The sequence below is a fragment of the Pleurodeles waltl genome, chromosome 1_2 (assembly GCF_031143425.1).
Source record: "Pleurodeles waltl isolate 20211129_DDA chromosome 1_2, aPleWal1.hap1.20221129, whole genome shotgun sequence".
In the NCBI taxonomy this organism is placed as follows: domain Eukaryota; kingdom Metazoa; phylum Chordata; class Amphibia; order Caudata; family Salamandridae; genus Pleurodeles; species Pleurodeles waltl.
Genome location: NC_090437.1, coordinates 361,268,871 through 361,291,233, shown reverse-complemented (window position 1 = coordinate 361,291,233; position 22,363 = coordinate 361,268,871). Strand labels below are relative to the sequence as shown.

General features: G+C 42.0%; 1 protein-coding gene across 2 annotated transcripts in view; it reads right to left on the bottom strand.

The window, feature by feature from the left end:
• FKTN (fukutin) overlaps positions 1–20,794 on the bottom strand; it is a 121,633-nt gene extending 100,839 nt beyond the window's left edge. The window contains exons 1-2 of one of the 2 annotated variants that reach the window (XM_069239832.1): positions 20,295–20,794; positions 7,408–7,592 (exon numbers count right to left, since the gene is read on the bottom strand). In XM_069239832.1, coding sequence (XP_069095933.1) covers positions 7,408–7,512 — 105 coding nt within the window. In that variant the 5' untranslated portion in view covers positions 7,513–7,592; positions 20,295–20,794. The remainder of the gene's footprint in view (positions 1–7,407; positions 7,593–20,294) is intronic. The other variant, XM_069239841.1, reaches the window with a different exon arrangement.
• Between the last annotated feature and the right edge of the window lie 1,569 nt (positions 20,795–22,363).

Genomic DNA, 22,363 nt, shown 5'->3' with positions numbered 1-22,363 from the left:
AACTTGAATCTCACAAATTCAAAAAGGGCACCAGATACATAACAAGTGGACGTGCATGTGGGTGCAGGAGGCCTCACCCCGGCACAGGCCTTTGTAAGGCTTCCCCGACCTCTTTATCACAAGCGGGAGAGAAGGGATTGTTGCTCGGCCACAAAGTTTTGCTATCCCATCATGAGAGCTGCTGAGTCTCCTCCCCTGACTCCACCCTTCCTTCCTGCATATGTCAGCCTAGGTCCGCTCACCCATTCATCCCTGCAGGGCCCTCTGACGTGGGCAGAGGCGGGCCTGGCTGCTTGCCCACATTCCTTGGCTTCTCTGGGGCTTTGGTCTTTCTGCAGGTGGGTGGGAGGGGGCAGGTGCGCTGCCTCCAGTCGAGGAGGGATGGGGTACCCCATAAGAGGAGCTGCTGGAGGGCTCTTCTTCCTTTCCACAGATTCTGGATGTCACTCTGCAACATCACTGCCTGCTGGGTGTCTTGTAGACCCCGAGGTGACACTGCCCTGGATCTTCTGCTCTTTCTTGTTTCATCAGTAGGGTTTTTGTTTCTTTATTGGTGGTTGGAGCAGACACATCAACCGCCATGCCAGTCACAGAAAATCAGGAAGTGTGTTTGATTGGAAAAGCGTGCTCCCGTGTTTTGTTTTTATTGTGTGTTTTTTTTTCGATTTCAGGTGCTTTACATTGTGTTTTCATGATGCTCATGCTTGGTACCTAGAATTTTAAGCTTGCTCACTCTGGAGATGTTTGGTGCTTATCAGTGTGGCAGCAACTTGCATTCCTTCCCTACTCCCAAGTGTCCCAAGAATCCCCCTAGTAGTGTCATGAAACTGCCAATGTAGGTATTTTTAAATGACTGTCTGCATTAAAATGACCTACATTTATGTGTTAAACTATTTAGAGGGAATGTTCCCCTTTCTGATCTAAAACAGCTCTACAATTTTTTTCCACTGGAGTAGTGGTGGCATATCCTTCTTTGGTCAGCACTGTAGCAGAAAGGTGGGATTATTTCCTCTCATCCCTGTCAGCCCCAGTCACATTGCCCGGTTTTCGTCACCAGTTGAGCACCTTCTCAAGAAGCATCCATTCCAATAGTATCCTTACAGTGCTTTAGTCAATTGACTTTATCTCTTGCCCGTTCAGCCCACAAAGAGTAACTGATGCCAAGTGAACCCACAAGAGGCTGAAATGTTTCCCAAGAACGTGACAGCCATATAGTGCCAATACAATCGGAGGCGCAGACGCCAAGGTGATGAAAGTCTGAAGAGTCACTGTGGACAATAGTCGTCCACAGGGGAGAAGGGTTATCTTATCATACATCACAATGCACAGAAGGTGCATTCATGGTTCTTAAAATCAAAACTCCAGCCCACCCAAGTGAGGTTTCACGTTTTTTGGACCACAAACCCTCAGACATAAATGTTCCTTCCAAGATGTAAGACTGAATCAGTCAGCGGGGACAGTGAGGCTACCTAAAATCAAGAGGGCTCTGGGTCCGAGACTCACACCTTTTGAGATGTAAAGTGCAAGCGCTGGAGTACTGTACATTTTGTTTTTTTCTTATACACCGATGGGACATCACTTATTAAGTCAAGCCTAGGCAGCGTGCAAGCACGGACTCTCGACATATTGTATTCTTCTTCTGTGTGCTTGCAGCACGCCCATCTCACGCCCATCAATTTCATTAATTCCTTAGCCTGCCTTTCAAAATTACCTTGATTTTGCAGGAAAATGCTTTACGTTTGTCCCACCTTGAGGCTGCTTTGTTATCGCCTTGGAGACTGCCCTTGTTACAAGGATTATTGCACGATTGGCCACATGGCTTAGTGTTGTGCAATATTTTTCCGTTTTGCCTCACCGCTTCACGGTCCGTGGCCGTATTTTGTTTCTTCCTCTTCCTTGTTTTGGGCCTGCCGCTGTTTCTTCATGGTGTCTGCACACAAAAGCTGTAAGCGGGTTCTTTTTAGTTTATTTAATTTTTTTTTGTTTTTTTTTGTGAAAGGTTCACATAGTGCAAACTCGATCGGAGGAGCGCTTTACATACAAGATACAGAAATCCTCAAAGCTGCTCTCCTGGCACAGCGGGAGAGCAGGTACTACAATATTCACTGCACTCCGGAAACTCACCCCATAAAGCTTTGTGGGGCATTTCTTTTTTAAAACATTTTTGCCCTTAACTCAGCTTGTGGTCCTATGACAATAGGCTTATTCAATTGTAAGTGGGGCTCTGCCCAGCTCTTCCCCCACTCCAGGTTCCTGCCAGTTGATAGGCCATTCAGGCACACCTAATCATTCTATTGTGTGGCTGTCTGGAAGGACTAAACTAAGTCCAACTGCCAACTACAGCTAGTCATGTGATCCAGGATAGGCTGCGAGGACTACATAGTTTAGGACAGGAAAATGCCAACTTTCCAAAAAGTGGAAATGTCAACATTTTAACTTAAAATTCAACTTTAACATTAAAAAGGATGTTCAATTACAATTTCTCAGACACCAAACAAGAAATGTTCACTTGTTCCTAAGCAAAGTTTAGCACTTATTAAATGTAGTAAGACAACCTAATGTTATCCTATTTGAGAGGTAGGCCTCACACTAGTAAAAATAGATGTAAGGGTTTTTCCACTACTGGAACACCTAAAGTTTGAATGTACATGTGCAATCTTTTAATTACAATGCAACCTGCACTACTGGCTACCTAAGGCCTACATTGGGGGTGTCCTATAGACAATAAAAGGGATGTTTAAGGCTTGGCAAGGGAGTTATATTACTAAGTCAAATTGACAGTTTAAAACTGCAAACAGGCTGAAATGGCAGGACTAGGCCATCTTGTAAGGGCATACTTTAGTGGGTGGCACAATAGGTGCTGCAGGCCCATTACTAGCATTTCATTTAAAGGCCCTGGGCACATGGTATACCACTCCACGAGGGAAATAAAAGTAAATTAAGCATGTCAATCAGGTGTGTGCCAATTTACCATGTATAATGGAGAGCACACAAGCACTTTAACACTGGTTAGCAGTAGTTAAGTGCACGGAGCCCACAGCCCTAAGGCCAACAAAAAGTAATTCAACAAAATAAAATGATGAAGGCAAAATGTTTGGGGGTGACCCTGCAGAAAGGGCCAAGTCCAACAACAGCAAAATGTAGGTCATGGCTGACTTAAACTAAGACATGCTATGACTGTCCACGCAACAGCAGCACGACCTTAATGTTGTCAGGAAAACAGTGCTGGAAAGCAGCGGTGAGCATGCTTAAAGCATCACGTTTCAGGTGCCTTTGGATGCATGGCTATAAATTAATCTGGTGTAATTCAAAGTTTTAAAGGTTCCACAAGTTACAAGGATGTTGACAGGGTTAACCACTCCTACAATGTCACAATATTGAGTGAGGAGTAGGTAAATGTCCCCTGACTCTGTCCAGGAACTTGTTTATTAAAACATTTTAATATAGCACTACTAAAGTTTCAAATCCAATAATAGCCCTGTAAACCTGAGAAAGTCCTCACAGAATCAGTGTGAGAGAAAATTGAGACGGTGTGCGTGTGAGTGCAATACTGACTTTCTATGCTTGAAACAATCTAACACAAGTCCACTGCATGCACTGCCAATGGGAAGACACTACATATTTTGTATTATTTCTCATTTAAATTACATTTGTGCTTTATAATAGTCACTGGAAAAAAACATGTTTTGAGAACACTAGAATATTTTTTTTTGCTATTTTGGGGTTTAGGCAGCAGAATAAACACCAATAAGCATTATTTCAAAGGGTTTGGGAAAAACACCACTAGCATCCACAAAATATAAACACTGAAAACAGGACAGTTTTGTCGTGAATTAAAGGTGCTCAGCTTACTGATTTAGGAATACAACCTTATCAGTTTTTGGAATTGGAAGCAAGACACTTTTAATACCATGGTTCCAAATGGAAGCTATTTTATGGAATATTGTGAAGCTCTAGAAATACTTATGTGGAGCAGATGTGGCGTGGTGGCGTGAGCACCCCAACTGACCATTCTGTGTGATTCCTGGCAACGCATTTTATTCTGCTGTAACACAAAAATCTGGGCAAGGTTATAACTTGTGATGTGCCCCCAGTGCTGTTAATCTTAGCTAGTCAAGAGATATATAAAAACTTATGGAGAGAGCTAATGTAATAATAGCCCCCGAGGGCAATGTCCTGCTGGCCACTCTGGAAAAGCAATTTAAAAGCTACTGAAGGCATAACATAAGGTAGAAAACCATAAAAGGCATTATGAACCAAGTGGTTAACAAATCCCTCAAAGACCTGGTTACTATGTGCCTAAAGCAGGCTTAGCACAGGAAAAGCAACGGTTTACTGAAAAATTGTTTAATTTATAAATACAGCAGTACATGGATGTATATTTCAACCAACAAAGAAAATCAATCTTTAGAACATAATATCCAACCAACCAGAATGAAATAGGGTGAGGTATATTTATTAGCATATTTATATGCTGTGTGATCAGCAATTAGGTGTTCTGAAAAGTGATTGCACTGTGCTTCAAATGTCAGAGTGAGATGGGTCTATAGAGAGAAGAACAAATTACTCTCAACTCAAGAAAGCATTCAACACAGGTGGTCAATGAGTCTATGTGCTGTCTAGTTAATGGCGTTTTGTGAATAGAAGGTTATCACAAGACAGGGGAACAGTGAAGTGCACTAAGATCTGTAAGATTAATCAATGGAAGAATCAGTAAACAGCAAGGGTGGCCAGCCAGTTATTAATCAGAGAACTGAAGAAACTTACAAAGGCCCAGGTGGGCCCGGGCTGAATGGCTAAAGCTGTTGGGCTAGCGCTTAAAAATGGAAACAGCAAGGAAGAAACCGTAGGAGGTTGGTGGGGAGGTGGTACTGAATACCCCGAGGCATGGTGTTTTGTTGGTGCGGGGGCAGGAGTCTTAGAAGAGTCAAAGGTACTCTTTCCATGACAGATGACTCATTCATGTTGGCTAGGGCAATGATTATAAGTAATGAACATGTGGAAAAAGTATCATCAAAAACACGTGGAAGAATTCCATTAGTGAACACACATGGTAGCAGGTTTTTTCCATCTAGGCACCCAAGACCTGCAACAAAATCCCTGTATCCACCAAGACTGCAGCAGTACTGACTCAATTTAGGAAAGCGTTGCAAACGCACTTCTTTGAAGAACCCTAAATCACAATACATTTACAGTGCCCAAATAAGCTACTTCTCCAGTCACTCGTTAACTTTATGCTTGTCTTTAACCCTGTACAGCGCTCCTCTGCCTTTTGGGTAGGTTTGTACTATAGAAATACCACATGCATACAAACATGTATTGTACCTAGGTGGCTGGGATGTGTTAAATGATGTACTCTTGACAACTGTAGTCTTGCACCATAATGTAAATAGATACAATGTTGTATATATGCTGTCACTAAAGCTGTGCAGTGCTCCCATACCCACAAGTCCATAGGTCACGCTACACAAAACTATGTAAATATATTAAAATACATAAGAAAGCATTGCTTGGGCGTCTGCTGCGGATTTTCTATACAAGGGGAAACATGATCTACTTTATGTACGTGTTTATTCTGCGTATTAAAGAGAACCTCTTAGTGCTACTGTCTGTGCTGTTAGTGAGGGATGGTTACAATATTGTGGTCTGCTAAGATTGTTTTGTGGGAGGTAAGCTTGCAGGGTCACTGCCTGCATGGTATCTTGTCTCCTGGCAATGAGGTGAGCTTTGCATCCATTTTACTCAGGGTCAAGGAGCAGCCAAGGATAAATGTCTATATTGGCCGTGGATACTATTAACAGTAATAATGCACTCCAGTTGGATAACCAAATAGTCCCAGACTATCATCAAGTCTTGCCAGGAAGCTGGAGCTAGTATTCAAGGCTTACTTGAGGAGGAGACAGAAATGTTGTGAACTCAGGTACCATACGAAGTAGATTTCATAAACAACAAACTCAGTGCAGAGGCACTGCAAGTAGGGGCGGGGAGGTCTTGCAGCACCCTCAAAATGATTTTTCAGGAAGTCAAAAGGAGTATGAGCGATAAATAAGCCTTTAATTTTTTGTGTTTACCTTGTCACATTTGCTGCAAGTTTCAAGACAGAGGTCAAGTGTTATGCAATGTCTTATGGCAATCAGATGTTTATTTAACTAGGAGATTGACTTTTCCTGCTGTTGACTGTTCCTTTATTTGTATGCAAAGTTAGGAAATTGAGTAATTGGAAACAAATCACAATCGTGCTGGGGTACAATGTGAAAGGAAAGGATGTATTAAACGTTTTCTAACACACAACAAAATTGAAAAACTTTGATAAGAACTTTACAAGTATTTCCAAAAAATATCAGCAAAGAAAGTACAAGTGAGGGAATGTACTTTTTGTAATTCTAAAGTGTAACAGAAACAAATATGCTTTACTTGTGTCTTGAGCAAATGATAAATAAGCATATAAATCCAATTTCCACATAATAATGTTTCTGTGCCGTACAGGTTTACCAAGAAACATGTCTGATTCAAATTTAGTGGCCATTTTAAGAGGCCAATTAATTGGAAACTCTGCACTTTGGAACTGACTGTACCCTTCCTCACCATTCTTTAGTCATAAATTTGGTTCAGTGTGCTACAAAACGCACCACTAGGCACGCACTACTCCCCCACAAGTCTCCTGCTAAGTGTTGAATGATGTAACACTGATGGCAGCATCCCCAACACCCCATCTGCAACTGCAAAAGCAAAACTGGAGGTCGCTCATTCTCCTACATTCCACCCAAGACATGGACCTGCTTTAACACATCAGAGTCTCCTCTTCACTTGTCGAGTTCTGCAAGAAGCTGAAGACAAGGCTCTTCCAGTAAGGACCTTGGGCACCTCACACCTGCCCAAACACCTGAATACCTTCTTGGGTGATTAGAGCGCTATACAAATAAATATAGCATAACATGCTATGCTCACAGATAGGAGAGTAGAGCAGAGGTTATGGGTGAGAATATATGCAGAAAGGTTAGCATTAAATACAGCAACAGAAGGAATCATGTCAGAATTAGTAGAAGGTTCCTTCCCTCTGATGTGGGCATAATTGAGGGTGGAGAGGGGATTTCATGGAAGGGTCCCTGCGGTTAGAGTGTCAATAGTGTCCCATAAGGGGTGAAGGCAGAGGAGTGAAGTGAATTAAGATGTACCTAACCAGTGGCAGAAACATTGCCCCCTAGGGTGTAAATGAGGTAGAATAGATTGTTGAGTTAAAAGGTCTACAATGACTAAAACTCAAGGGTTTCTCCTAGTCCATCACAATGGCATCCAGGACATTAGCACTGCAAAGGCACCCAAGACAATGAGCGGATTCCACAACAAATTAACAAAATAAGTAATCAGAATATGAGGGTAGTCAAAAAGATTTTTAAAAAGCCTTACCTTTGGTGACAAATAAAGTTTGTAGTAGTACAACTGAAACAGTAGGAACAGTGAGCTTGCCAAGGACAGGAGAGCCAAAACCACGTTCTGGTTGATTCTAAGCATTAGCTCGTAGGGTTCATTGGTGTAAGAGTAAACAGTAGTGCCATCACATATTTTCAGGTTTCTGGACAATAGCGCAGATTCTACAAAGTAACAAATAAACATTTATTGATAAATCACAAGGGAGAAAAACAGCACAGGTTGTCTAAGTTCTTATCCCACATAGCATGGACCTCTGTAGAAAGAAATGAAAACATAAATCTTAGACTTCTCCATTAACTATGTAACTAAATGTCTTTCCTCAGAACACTGAAATCGATAATTACAGAAATAAGATTCTGCTTTGACATGAAAGTCTGTGTTTCCACCTAATCCAGGAGAAATAGAACTAGAAACTAACATTTCATAGACATTTCAAGATACCCAAAGGCTGCGGTTGATTTCAAATAAACAATTTACTAGGAACATGACACTCCAATGTCAAAGAGCCTATCAAGCACCCGACACTATATAATCTAGATACCAAGGACTCAGCACAAAGCTTTCCCCTCATCAAAGTTGTGAATTCACTCAAGCAGCCTTTTAGCTGAACCAACCCCGATCTAACGTTCACCTTCTGGCAACAGCATGCTGCATGATTTCTGTCAGTGTCACTTTTTCCATGTCTTACTTCACTTAACGGGTGACTAAAGAAACAACTTTTTTCTAGCCTACTCTAATGGACATCCAATAACTTAGGTAAGCTTTCATTTCCCAATCAACGTCCCTCAAACCTCAACCCTCCTTGCCTCTCTTATGTTTTCCCTTGCTTCTTCTCTTGTCACTTTCTGCTTCCCTTTTGAATCCGCAACCCACACTTTCTTATCTAACTACACACTATGTTCTGCATCTTTCTCCCTTTCCTATCTGGCACTTGCTTGCTCTACTTCCCATTCCTGCCCTGCTACATGATGTCATGTGTTATACTGTATTCCACTTCCTTGGCCTGTGCATGGGCATGAGAGAGAACACAATGACAGACTGCCTCACCAGAGGGTGCTCTAATAACTATGGGCCCAAAATTGTTACGTCTGGATGTCTAGCAGCTGTCAGAGTCAACAGATTGGCAGAGCTTGGCAAGCACTCCTCCAAAGCCAACACGTGCTCTACAAAGAGTGATAGATAAACCAGTGGTGAGGGTTGCTGTGCAAGTGCAGAGAAATGGTGAAAGAGGTTTCAAAACAGACTGGCACAAGGGTATGAGGGAGTAATGAAGGGAGAAGCAAAGGAACGGACAGCAATGGAAAATAACCAATGCCTGGCAAACAAAAAATGACGAAGAGAGTAAGCAAGAGAGTGAAGACACTGAAACCAGAAGGGAAAGGAGTAAGGATGACAAAACAGCACAGGAAATGGGATACTTGCAAGAGTAGTAATACTGAAAAGTAAAAAGGAATCTGGAGAGAAGGGAACAGCATGGAAAGGATGGTGGCTGGGAAAGGAAGAAAGGAGTTGGTCAATGTTGGAGAACAAAACAGGATTGGATAGTGTGGTCTCCCAAACAAAAGGGGTTTACAGGTGTCTCCTTGCAAAAAGGGTAGGCAACTTGCTTTGGACACAAATATGGATTTGATAATCACTGCTTTATTTGATGCAATTACATCTGGATTGATTTGTATTCGTTAAATGACATTTTAACCACATTTCTGCATTGTGTATTTAACACGTAAATGGGAAGCACAGTTAATTTCTTAGTTTGTGTACTGCTGTCTGTCTTGGGGTTTTATTGCTTCTGGTACCGGCTTACCTCGCATCATATGGATCTCTATGAGATGCAAAGAGCTGGATCAGATTACCATGGCTGGATCAGGTTATCAGGGCTCCCACGTCTTCCGGTGCACACAACCCAGTTCCCCGTGGTGTCCAGCTAAAGGCCAGCAGCTTAAGGCATCCCTTCTATTTGAGGCTTTTAGGGACTGGAAATAGCTTTGGGCCAGTAACCCTGCCTCCTCCACCAAACTGCCAAGTGAGCCTTCAGCCCTTCCGTAACTACGAACCTCCTAAAGCAAGAATATACAGATAACTCTACCAGAGGTATCCCCAAAAGGCTGTTTAGTGCCGCCCTAAAGACAGGATGGAGATAGCCAATCCTGAGTACACCCCTTCCTCTGCCGCTTAGCAAGGGCCAACCACTCCAGTGTTTCAGGGAAATCACTCTTACATATAAAGCTTGACTTACACGGAGTGGGAATAGCCCCTCTTCGAACTCAAGACAACATCCCCTCTGGTTGAGATGGGATAGCAACCCTGGGTCCAAAGGACAGTCACGGTTAGATATTACTCATCTCCACTTCTATAGGATGAGACTGCCACTCCTAGGTTTAAGGGGGAAGCTATGTACACCTGAGGATCATGCACTTAGATTTCCACAAGACAGAGATAACGAACTCACAGACATTTAATCTCCACCATGTCAGAATCCTAAGGTCCACTTAAGGATAAATTTAATATATCTGAACCTACCTATGCTGGGAACTTAATTCGCACAAAATTAAATTTCACCTTTACACAAGGACAACACATTTACAAGTTATCACAGTCCAAGCCACTAAACCACCTACAATGTGTCTGACCAGAAAGAAGCTAAGGACCAGGACACATGACCTTCCCACTGACCTGCTCAAATCCACCCAAACAGGAACGGACCCCTTCACTCAGCCCAGCCTTTTTAACATGCCTCATTCTCTGCCTTGAATGCTGGGCACCTCCCTACTCAAACCACCAGCTTAGCGTTGGAAGTCACGGTCAGCATTTTCCTTCCACCTCCCACTTCCATTTTCTCTTGCCCTCTCCTCTCTCTTAGCACCACGCCCCACAAACATAACAGGGAAATGTACATTGAGACACTGAACTGCCAGCCCTACAATGCATAGTTCATTAGCAAGAACTGCATGGACATCTTTGATCTCCTCTTGAAAACAGCACCAGCACTCTCTCAAGGAAACCTGGCTCAGTGACAACAACCCCACGTCTTGAAAATATTCCTGCCAAATCTGACCCCATCAACAGAAAACACACAGACAAGACAGGAGGCAGCTTAGCTGTCATCTTTAAGAAATATTTGAAAATCACATGCATGAAAAACATTTCTGATGACAAACTCCAAATCCATGCTACTCTACTACAACCATTGCCTACTCCTTCCTCCTAATCTACAGACTAATACAAAGCAACCACCAGTCTAGATGCAGTGACAAAACCACTGTTAATCCACTCTTTTCAACCTTGAGGCCTTCAGCACATTGCATCAGAATTTTCTCAGTCTGCCACACACATACGAGTGGGCCTAATTGGAAAAGTAAATGTACATGTTAAATGTAAACTTAATACTGCACCTAGTAGTAAATTTACACGTTTTGGTTATTCACTATTTCGAAGTGTAAATGCACTACTAGTTGCAGATTAATGTATCCACCTCTTCTGGGGGGTGATGCCTACTAGAACAATATTTTTTAATGTAGGGGTACTAGTAAGGAGACATTCTTGCTAAGATTACGGACCCACCCAGCAAAAGACCACTTCGAACAGGTATGGAGGTGTTTTTGAGCTGATGAGGGAATGACGCTACATGCTGAAAATGGGGTGGGATTGAGAAAAGGGACTGGCACAAAAACAAACTGCTTATGTACCTGTAATATACTGCATGTGGTTTGGGAAATGGCAGATCACGTGCCTCTAGTTAACCCATTTGGACATGTTCGAAAAAGTTAATACAAACAAGTTTCAAAAAACGTTACTAGAAACCTTTTACGCAGATGTCTCTGCCACCTGGCTGGGATTCTCATTATGGGAATACATAGGGAAAATAATAATGTTTAAAAATTAAAAAAAAAATATTAAAAACATTCTAATGTAAAGTAAAAAGTAAATTAATGTAAAAAAATGTTACGCTAAAAACATTTTACAGCACATTAACTCATAAAATTAAATGTTTAATAATAAAAGAAATTAAATACTTTAATATAATTGATCATAATTACTAAAAATATTTTATTAGACCACCCTAACTATAATTTTTATATTTAGTCAATATATTACAAAAATATTTAATTACAATTTGTATGTACTCTTCAAACAAAATATAAATGTACATAATTAAGAAAACTACATATGCATATGTGTAATTTAAAATTCAAAATAATGTATTTTATTTTGAATTATTTCATATGTGGTATTATGTTAAGTCCCTGCCTCCATTATTTTCAACAGGAGTGTGTTGCAAGACCTGCAACTGGCCTTGTGTGGTGCTTGACTTACTCCAAGGCTGGGCTTGAGCACATTTATGACTGTTCAGAGTCATTTTTAGCTGTAGTATCGGTAGAAATGCAGTTTGTGAATAGCAATCGGCTTACTCTTTGCAGATGGATGTTTGCATTTGCATGCCCCTCCCTAACCCTCTCCATACCCCTCTCTAAACTCTTTCTTAGCCCTCCCTCATCCCCTCCCATTTAGAAGAAGAATTCCACTTTTTACAGTCACGCCCCTAGGTTCCTCCCAAATGTACTACTAAAACATATGTATGCATACCGAAACCTACACAACTTGGTTAGAGACATCCTCAAAGATATGATTGGAAAAGTAGTACTCCACAGGTAGTTTTATGTATAGCATTTTGTAGTATGAGTAGTACTATTGCTGTACTACTAAATGTACTAGGCAGTGCAGTTTGTGAATAGGCTTCAGGGTGCCATTTTCTTCACTCCTGGAAATACCTTGGTAACTAGGAACTCCCCAGTAATTTAGATTGGCCATCATGACATTGCCATAAAGATCAACCTTCCAGCTGGCAAAATAAACATAAAGGCAATGCACATCAGCAAAGGAAAGAATGGAGAGGGGAAATCTTGCCCTTTCTACAATGAATGTCCACCACACAAAACTCCAGCCAACAAGCAACTTCTGGCTATATCTGCCTATTACAACCGGCTTTTAGCTAGTCCGATGAAGACCTCAAACAAGAAACTTCAAAGATGGGCAACACCATACAATGACTAGATAAAGAAAATGAGAACAGAACTCTGGATCCTACATCGTAAATGGAGGAAACAACAGGGATAAAAAGAACAGAAATCTGTTATGTTAGAATAAAAGAGACTAAAAGGCGACAATCAGAACTACAAGAAGAGAGCAACAATCTTCATACAAAATGGACGTGAAATGACCATCTAGGGTAATACATAAATTTGGACAGAATTCTACAACTCAGTGTGCTATAACTTGGAGACCTCAGAATGTCCAAAGAGTTAATCTCAAAGACTGAAAAGCTAGAGAAACACATTGAGAAAAGAAAAACTAACACTCCTCTTTAAAATAAGACCTCAACACAAATTCACACAGTTAATCAACCATCTCTTGTACATTCAATGCCCTTTCTGAGGAAGGATTCCTCCAACTTTGTCAAGGCAAGTAGGCCATTGTGCTCACCTTCAAAAGTACCCCGTTGCTTAAAAATACATTTTGAAGATATCTTCCTGTCAGGGAATCAGACAGAAGTGTGATAAATCCTTACAACAAGAATTATTTCTATCCAGGTTGAAGACCTCCTACATGAGACCATTTAAAAAAAAAAATGCTAACCCATTCACACAAGCAACCCAGAGGCCAGCCTCCAATGTACCATTCCTGAAAAAAATGGTTTGAAAGAGTGATCTTTACCCAACACTCCAACTTCACCAAAGCAAAAAACCTTTTGTCAGATCATTAATCTGGATTCAGACCAGAGGGAAACACAACAATTGGCTATCAAATTAATATAGGACGGCCGAAAACCAGATATTATCGAGAACGGTGTGGCTACAATACTACTGGACTTGTCATGAGCTTTCGATACAGTGTACCATCACATTCTGCTACTCAGACTACAATGCTGTGGTGTACATGACAACACTCAATGGAATGCTTCCTAGAGACAAAGCCTAGTTTTCTTACCATCTTTTACATCATCTTTTCACACCCTTTGCTGGCTCTTGGACTCAGATATGACCCTGATGACAAATGTCACCAGCGTATGTCCCTAGTCCTGGATACCAGCAGAAGCTACAAGCGAGCCTCATCATTGGGGCCTCTTGTATACAAGTTTCAATAACTTAGAACACCAAAGCAAGACTTCTCCACTCACACAACAGGGAACACATGACACCAGTCTTATAGGCCCTTGCTTGGCAACCTGTAGCTAAGCAATCAATGTTCAAGGCTCTCTACATCATTCAAAGAGTCTCTCTTAGAAAAGGATTATTGTACCTACAGCTTATGTTAAACCAAAATTCACAAAACAGGTCACTGCTATCGAAATTAGTACCACAGATCATCATACCCACTTACAGAAAGAAAACAATAGAAGGTTCTGTAATTTTGGTTCAAGGGGCAAAATTCTTAAATTTCTTGTTAAGCAAACAAGCCAAATATGATGTGTCCAGAAGCAAAGGAAAATAATATGAGGGGTGAAAATTTGTCAATACAACCCTAGCCAACAAAAACAACGTACTACCACCAGCATAAGCACAGCTGTGCAAACAACAATGTCCAACAATGTGATGACGGCTACAGGTAATACATATGGAAGAAATGCACCTTTTCATCCCTACAGCTCTGCAGCTACAACAATCCACCTCTTACAATTATGCAATTGTGATGTTACCCATTTGCATGAGATAGAGTACTAGCCACTCAACACATATTGAACAAACATATAATGTCTTTAAAGAACTATTACATATCCTGGCTACTGTGGGACTCTAACATAGTTCACACCTGCTGCTGTGCACTCCCCCTGAGAGCACATGTGTGTTTCGCTGGCCGTCTCGGGCCGGTCAAACACACATGTGCAGTAGGCTCTCTCCAGGCCAGCAACACAGATGCCAGGCTGGAGAGAGCATGTACAGGCTCCCAGTCTGTCTTGGAGTGCCCTGGCTGGGGGTCCCCAGCCAATCCTGACCTGCTCTGAGAAGCATCAGGATTGGCCGTAGGGCAGGCTGGGAGCCTATGCCTGCAGCCTGTGACAGAGAAGCGGAGTGGTGGGCTGCAAGTGAGGGGAAGTGTGTTTTTTTTTTAATTAAATTAATGTTCATTCCCCACACCCCCACCACACCACTGCGTGCTGCCCTGTCCCTACTACCCCGGCAAAAAATACTGAATACAATACAAACTGTTCTCTGTGTGTTCCTACAGTTAATCATATAGCACTGTTGAATCAAGAGTGTTTTACTCCTATATTCCTTGTGTTCGCTTGCTCCCTTGATTGTGTTTTCTCAAGACTATGTACTTTTTGTCCACCTATTAATCCCCACAGATATTTCCTTAAGATAAGGTCCAGCTACAGAAAACCTTGGAGAAAAATACTGAACGCCTGAAAAATGTGAAGAACAAGCAGAACCTACAGATTCAGGGGTGTTGGGTGAATCATAGAATCGATCAAGGCTGCAGTGAAATTGAAGACAAACTTGATTGAGAGGGCTCAGGACGTGCAGGGAGAGCAATAAAGTACTTCCTTGCAACATATTTATAATTAGCTAATGGTTAGCACGATGTATTTGCATTATTTCATAGACAAATCTGACTGGCATATTTCTTGTAAACGTGTTCTTTAACTGGTATTTTACATTCATAAAAGGCCGATGGCTACAAAGTGTTAAATATTCCGAACCAATCCAACGATCTACTCTCATTTACACATTCACTCTTCCACCTGATAAATAATTCTCTCATTAATAAACCCACAAACTCATGAAACATCCTATTCATGCATTCACTCTCAATATTTCACCCAAAAGCCCATCCAATTACTCCTACCTACTCATCGAATTAACGTTAACTACCTACTCACCTCTCCTACATGCCCTTCATTCATCCACAGGTCTATCAACTCACATATTTGACAACCTACTCACCCATCCACTGGATGATCCATACATCTATCATTTCAACTATCTAAGCCCATTTCTACATCTACACTCACCAAAACATAAACAAAAGCGTTTACATATAAAGTAAGCTGGGTCTACTGCTTTTGTTCAAGCCAATTTTAAATATGTGTCTGAATCCTCCCCATAAGATAGCTCAGTGTGTGTTTATTAGGATTATTTGGTTAAAACCCCATACAACTATTATACCAATCCAACACAGTTGCTAAGAATGATAAACGCTCATTTAAAATAAGCACAATAGTAAACAAGCATTGGCAAAGCCAACAGTTCTCACCTATGGTAGAGCTTTAAGATTTGTCAATGTTTTTAGCCAGCTGTACAGCAGCACGGCTAAAACTTAGGAAAAAAGCACTATGATACGGCAGACACAGGCCATTCAACAGTGCTTGTTTTCTAGCAGGAGGTGCAGAGCAAGCAACAAAGCAGGTAGAGAATGGGTTCAGGGTAAGCAACACAACGTGGAGGGATAGGGCAAGCAGCAACAACTGAGCAAGCAATAATGCACATCAGGAAGGTGGGAGGGAAAGAATCTGCAAACACATGCACTCTTATGGGGTGCTGTAAAATGAAAATAAAAGAAAAAAAAGGTACCTCAGAGTCCAAAAGTACAAGCAGTGGAAGGGCACACACTGGTCAAGGAAACAGTATTTGTGCCATGTGTGAGGGGAGGAACAAACACACTAAAAGTAAGTGAAGCCAGCATGCGCTGACCAAAGAGAAGCAAGGACATGTGTTACTATGAAGCCCACTAAGAATAAGCAATAGGTAGGCTGCAAGCCTTCTGTAAGTAACAAAATGTCATGCAAGTGACAGCACACGCGGGCTCACGTGGGACCTAATGACACTCCATATGATTCAGAGAATATCAGCCTTAGTAACAGTACTGAGTTAAACAAATAATGGCAGCTAGGGGACCGTTTACCTGCAGTATTTATCCAATTCAATGCAAATGCTGCCCACCTTTAAAGACCAGCTACCAAATGGTCAGACATTATAGACATTTCTTCATAATACAGAGGTAACAAAGAAAGAAAGGGCCGTATTTACAAGGCCCGTTGCACCGCCGGAATGTCACTTTTAGTGGTGGTCCAGCGCAGACACTGCAGGGCCATATTTACAAGGCCACGTAAAGCCATCCTGCATGGCTTTTCATGGCCATGCAAATATGGACTGAGGCAACACAGCACAAGTCACTGCATTATCTCACCCTGTGATAGGAAGGCGTGCCATGGGTGTTACGGTGGGTGTCCCATGTAACACCCATGGCATTTCAAAAGTTTCAAGATTTATAAGGTTTTGTAAATGTGGGAATGCATCAAAGCCCAAACCTTCCCAGGGAAGGCATAAGGGAGGTGTAATGAAGAGAAATAATGTTATGCAGCTCACACAGAAAGAGTAAAACGTCTCCATTGATTTTGTGCAGGAAGGTAACCCTTCCTGCACAAAAACAATCATCCCCGCAACGTAGACACCCTTGCACCATGTTGCAAGGGTGTCTGCGTTGGCACATGGCAGCCAATTGTGCGCCAGCACAGGGGAGAAGAACAGGAATGCTCCATATCTTATAGATACGGCCAATCCCTACCCTTTTGTTTTGACGCAGAGCAGCAAGAAGGCTTGTGGCCTGCCCTTCATCAAAACTTTGCAAATATAGTCCAAAGTACACAAAAAGAAGGGTCATCCAAGAAGCAATGCAAGAAGAGTAGGTCATTTATGTTTGTCTTTTTAATCATGTGCTTCAAAGTATGCAAGCACAGCCAATGTGTTTTGCCTTTTCACAGGCTTCCTCAGGGCTGCAATATGCAAAGAATACAAATATAAACCGTATGAAAATATTTCTTACAATAGTATACCAAATTGCAAAACAATTTACACATATCAAGTGAGCACAACTAATAATAATAAAAACACACCATTTTCCTGTCAATCAAGTCTAGACAAGTTGGTATAGAGAATTGTGGATGATAAATAAATAATATATATATATATACCCATTATAGGCATAAAACACAAGCAATAAAGTCCACATATATATGCAACCATACTGTCATGAACAATTACAGTTACCAATATATACAGAGAGATTTACTGTGGATACCTCAGTGACACAAACATGCTATTTTCTAGTCAAACAAGGGTGTCTGTTAAAAGACTCACAAAAATGCCTAAAATACCTATACAAATCAACTTATACCAATTAAACTAGAAATAACAAATGGAACATAAACTCATATCTAAATCTGGATAAATGTATACAGTTAAAAACAATGTATAAAAAAATACACTATGAATGTGTACATTAAGAGTTGAAAACAAGGGATATAGGGTAATTTGTTACATCAAAAAGAAAAAGAAAAGCATAAAAAGCAACAATAAAAGAATGAAAGAGCATTCAAACAAAATAGGAAAAGAAACAACATGTATGCATGATCCTTAAAACCCCTTAGGAAGCGGACCCAAATAAATTAAAGTGAAGAACATGGGAGCAATGGTTGCAAGCAAGCGCAGTATGTCCAAGGTCTGACCAAGATTCATTGAAGATGACGTAAAACACCAATCATGCCAATCAGTATCGGCAAGATTAGCACGGTAACCAGAGTACTCTATAAATGTGAGGTGAATGCCCATAAATAACTCAAAACATTCACATGCAAAGGAAAAAAGGAAAACTCAAAGGAAAATAATAAAAATAGAAAGGAAAGCAAAGTCCAGTTGTATAAGGTATGTACGATTCACCAAAATAAGAAAACAAAAAAGTCTCAAAGTCCACAAATTGTGCATGAAGTGAATACCAATAACCAAAAGAAAAAAAAAAAAAAAAAAAAAAAAGCGAAAACATTTTTAAACTAAAAACATTTTTGAGTGCTTACATAAACATGCCTAGTGAGCAAAGTTGCTCTTCAGCAAAAATAAAACAAGAAGTGAGGCAACACGGTTATCAGAGTGCTCATTAAATCCTAACATAAAACATGCAATGCTTCAAAATATGTAGTGACACTCATGTGGAATAGCACAAGGCTCAGACTAGAGTCAAAAAGACTATACCTCCAAAAGATGTAGATAACCTCAAGTTGTTATAAATGCCAGTAATCTGCCTTAGGTCAGCGCCAGGTTTTTAAAAAAAATCATTAATTCAATCTTCCATGCTAGATTAGGCAAAAAAAGAGCTATGCAACACCAAATCATAATACTAACCATCCTCCAGTAGTTTAGACAAAAACATCATGAAGACCAACATGACTCTTCATTAGTGTGACTAATTTACAAGCATGTTCATAAATGTAGATTGTGTTCTCAACTAAACAAACGCATATGTGCACTCCCGCTAGCCAATACACAAGCCTAGGCATTCCACACACAATGTAAACTATGCATGCGACTTGAGTACCATGCGTGTGGCCACAGGTGTGCAACATCATCATAAAGATAGAAAACCCAAGGATGCAGTACCATCCTAGGACAAAGGTGAGAGGGTAAAGAGTCTGCAAACATGCACTGTTACGGAGTTCCTTAAAACGGCAATAAAAGAAAAAAAGTACATCAAGGTCCAAAAGTGCAAGCAGTGGACAGAATCACACTGGTCAAGGAAACAGTATTTGTGCCATGTTTAAGGGGAGGAACAAACACACTAAAACGAAGTGAAGCCAACACACGCTGAACAAAAAGAAGCAAGGAAATTAGTTACTATGAAGCCCACTAAGAGTAAGCAATAGGCGGGCTCTAAGTCCCCTGTAAGTAAACAGAATGTCTTACAATCGTCAGCACAAGCACTGTACCAGGTGAGACCTAATGACATTCCAACGATACATAGAAGTCCAGCCTCAGTAGCATTACTGAGCACAGAGAATTTACTGCCTGCCAGAAAGTGGAAGAGTGGTGAAGACAAGAAGACTGGCAGCCACAAGGGGAAAAGCTGCCTCACGAAAAAATAGTGTGAGCCACAAGGGAGCAAGGGGTGGGTGAGAATATGAAGAGGACATCTGCCAGAAGAATGTATGTGATGCACGAATGTGAGCAAAAAGGTAGCTGAAGACTAAACACAAGTGAGGTCAACCTACGGATGGAACAGAGGCAAAGGAACCATCAATAGTGGAGGCACAAAGGGATGTGAGACAAAGGGGACCATACAAACTTATTGCAGACAGAGGGAGGCACAGAAGGTTACATGACCATGTTTCTTCCAAATACTATTTTAATGGGCGAGCACAAAGTGCTCCGTCCATTCTGTAATCTCTCTTTGGGCTTAAACCACACCCATGCCACGTCAGTCACTTACATTGGTTCGTGGGCTTGCCTTTTAAAATCCGCTTGCTTTAATTTGTGAAAGGCATGCATACGTCATGCCTTTTCCGGTGTTTAGCCCACCTACACAGCACCGGTAAAGTACCAAAAACATATGAGGCTCAATGTTTTCAGCTTGGAGTCCAGACTACTTTATCTGTTTATTTTCCACGCAGAGCGATCGCGCTGCATTTTACATAGCGCGATCGCGCTGCTTTTTTTTTTTTGCTTTACAACGCTAATGGCTCTAACACGAACAAATGCGAGACCCGTTGCATTGAAAATGCTTGTTATTGTGGTGTCCTTTAGGGCATGTTCTGACCATTACAGTCTAACGCCAAGTGTATGAAGGAATGCACAAACACACGTTATTTCTGATAAAGGTTTAGAGTGCTGCATGGTTAAATACTTATAAGGTCCCCATGTCAATGCTTGTTTCGGACTTGTGCCTTGAGGCTGTTAGTGATAGAGATGAATGAGCCTGCAAGGACGAGGGAGGAAAGGCGGGGAAGACACAAAGGGATGTCAGGTAAAAGGAACTTGATGCTATGTTAGAAACTACAAGTAGAGGTTGCAAGGTATTCGGACAGCGCCGAGTCTCACCAGCGGGGTTTGAGCCTGCTGTCCACCAATCTCTCCATCTCCTCTAGCCGCAAGGATCGAGCCGGTTCCGGAGACAGCTACGTTCCTGGCAGAGCAGTCTCCTGTATAGGGGCTGCTCTTCCTGGGAGGATGGCAAGGAACGGATGAACCCTGTACTGTGCCCCGCTGAGCTTGTGACACAGTACTTGGCTCTTCAACCCAAGCGGGTGGCGCTTCAAGCTACCTCTATCCCTTGCTCAGCTGACCCGGTACAACTTCCAGCACCCAGACGGAATTACGGTAGCCTGGAAGGGCCGGACCGCGCCAGAGTAAAAGACAGGATAAAACCCCGGAAAAAAGGGTCAGGGCATAAGAACAAGGCCATCTCGCTACAGAGTGGGGGGAACCCAAACTATACCTGTTACCGGTTAGGAGCAACACCCATTGTATTCGACAAAATCACAGTTTTAAAACCGCTGCGCCGCATGTTATGGCAGTCAGTAACAAGCAGCAATTAACATAAAAAAGGGACTTCAGCAGTAAGATCTGTCCCTAGCTCCTAACCGCGGCGGCCATAATAGACTAGTCATATTTCCCGAAGCTTGGTGGTACACTAGGATGGGGGCCGAACAACAGCAGGCTTTAAGTGGTCGGTTCCCTTCAGATGTAAAGCCTGGTAGTAATTTAAAACGGACATTGAAACAGGTCCTTTTTGGGCCCTGTATTTACGTCTTTAACTTTTCAAGCAAATGTTGACTAATTTCCTAACAATAAGTGAAAAAAGTTAAGGTAATCCACGTCGTTCCTGTTTATATTTCACATGGTTTACTTAATTTTGCATTCACTTATGAGTGTTTGCTTTTTCCCGGATGTTGTGTTACTTTTTATTTCAGGCAGTATATTACTCTTGTCTAGTGCATGACTGGAACTGAGTGGCATCTAAGTGTTTATAACAGAGGACAATTGAGTTCTGGCTGAAGGCAGTGCGAGTTTCTCTCAGTGCCAAAAAGGTGTTGAGAATACATGGTCATCCAATACATGGCCTCTCTAACGCTCACAGAGCAAGGTTCACGTATGCCAGTTGTAGTTGAGATTCTATGCAAATGTGTGGGTAGGGTAGTGTAATATTCAAATTCAATTCAAGGGGTGTTACACAGACCCTACCCGGGCCTAAGCTCACCCATTGGTTTCGCCCGCAGTCATGTGACCACAGGCATAAATAAACAGGCAGGGCTGAGCATAGGTAGTCCTGCACCAGAACATATTCATGCGCACTGTTTTAATTTCACACTAGGTGCAGCCCATGCAGAGGACCTGAGGCCCCCGCACTATCACAGGATCCTCGGACATAACAACTGGCGACGTGGGCGAGATCACGCCATCCTCACAGCGACTCTCAGCCCGCCTTGACTTGCAACATTTGCTGGCAGCAACTGTGGCGATCAGGCATCATCTTGTCCCTCTGACCCAGCTTTTTGCCTTCTGGCCACGACCCCACCGGTAAGCCACGCGGACAGCAGCCAATTCCTCACAGCCCACGCTGTGCTCCTTGACAAGGATATCATGCCACATACTCAGCGAGCAGGATACATCTACATTCCACCACAGCAGTATCTCACAGCACCCACTGTTTCGGGGGCATGGTTGAAGCATCACCCTCCTGGGAGCAAACTCCCACACCACCTTGCCAAGATCAGGATCGCCAAGAACAGAACCGCAAAGCCTCCAAACGCAGACATACCAAAACACCTTGGATCTCCACAAGGGACTGGGTGTTGGTGAAAGACCAACACCCAGAAGCAAGTTCCATCTTCCTTTTGAAAGAAGGCTGTGGAAAGTCATCAGTATCCGGGGGACTATAAAGAGACTGCATCAACAGGCAGAGAGACCTTCAAACGAAATGTTTCACATTTTAAATTGTTCCAGGGACCTTCTGATTACTCCTCAGAGCCTACAGATGGACTCCCGCCAGAGGTTTTAAGTGGGCAGAGGAAAGTTTCCCGCCACTGGCTACACAAGGAGAGGTGTCACTAGCCCCAACGCCCCAAATGATGCACCGAGACACCAAAGCATCTGACTCAGAGAGAGGG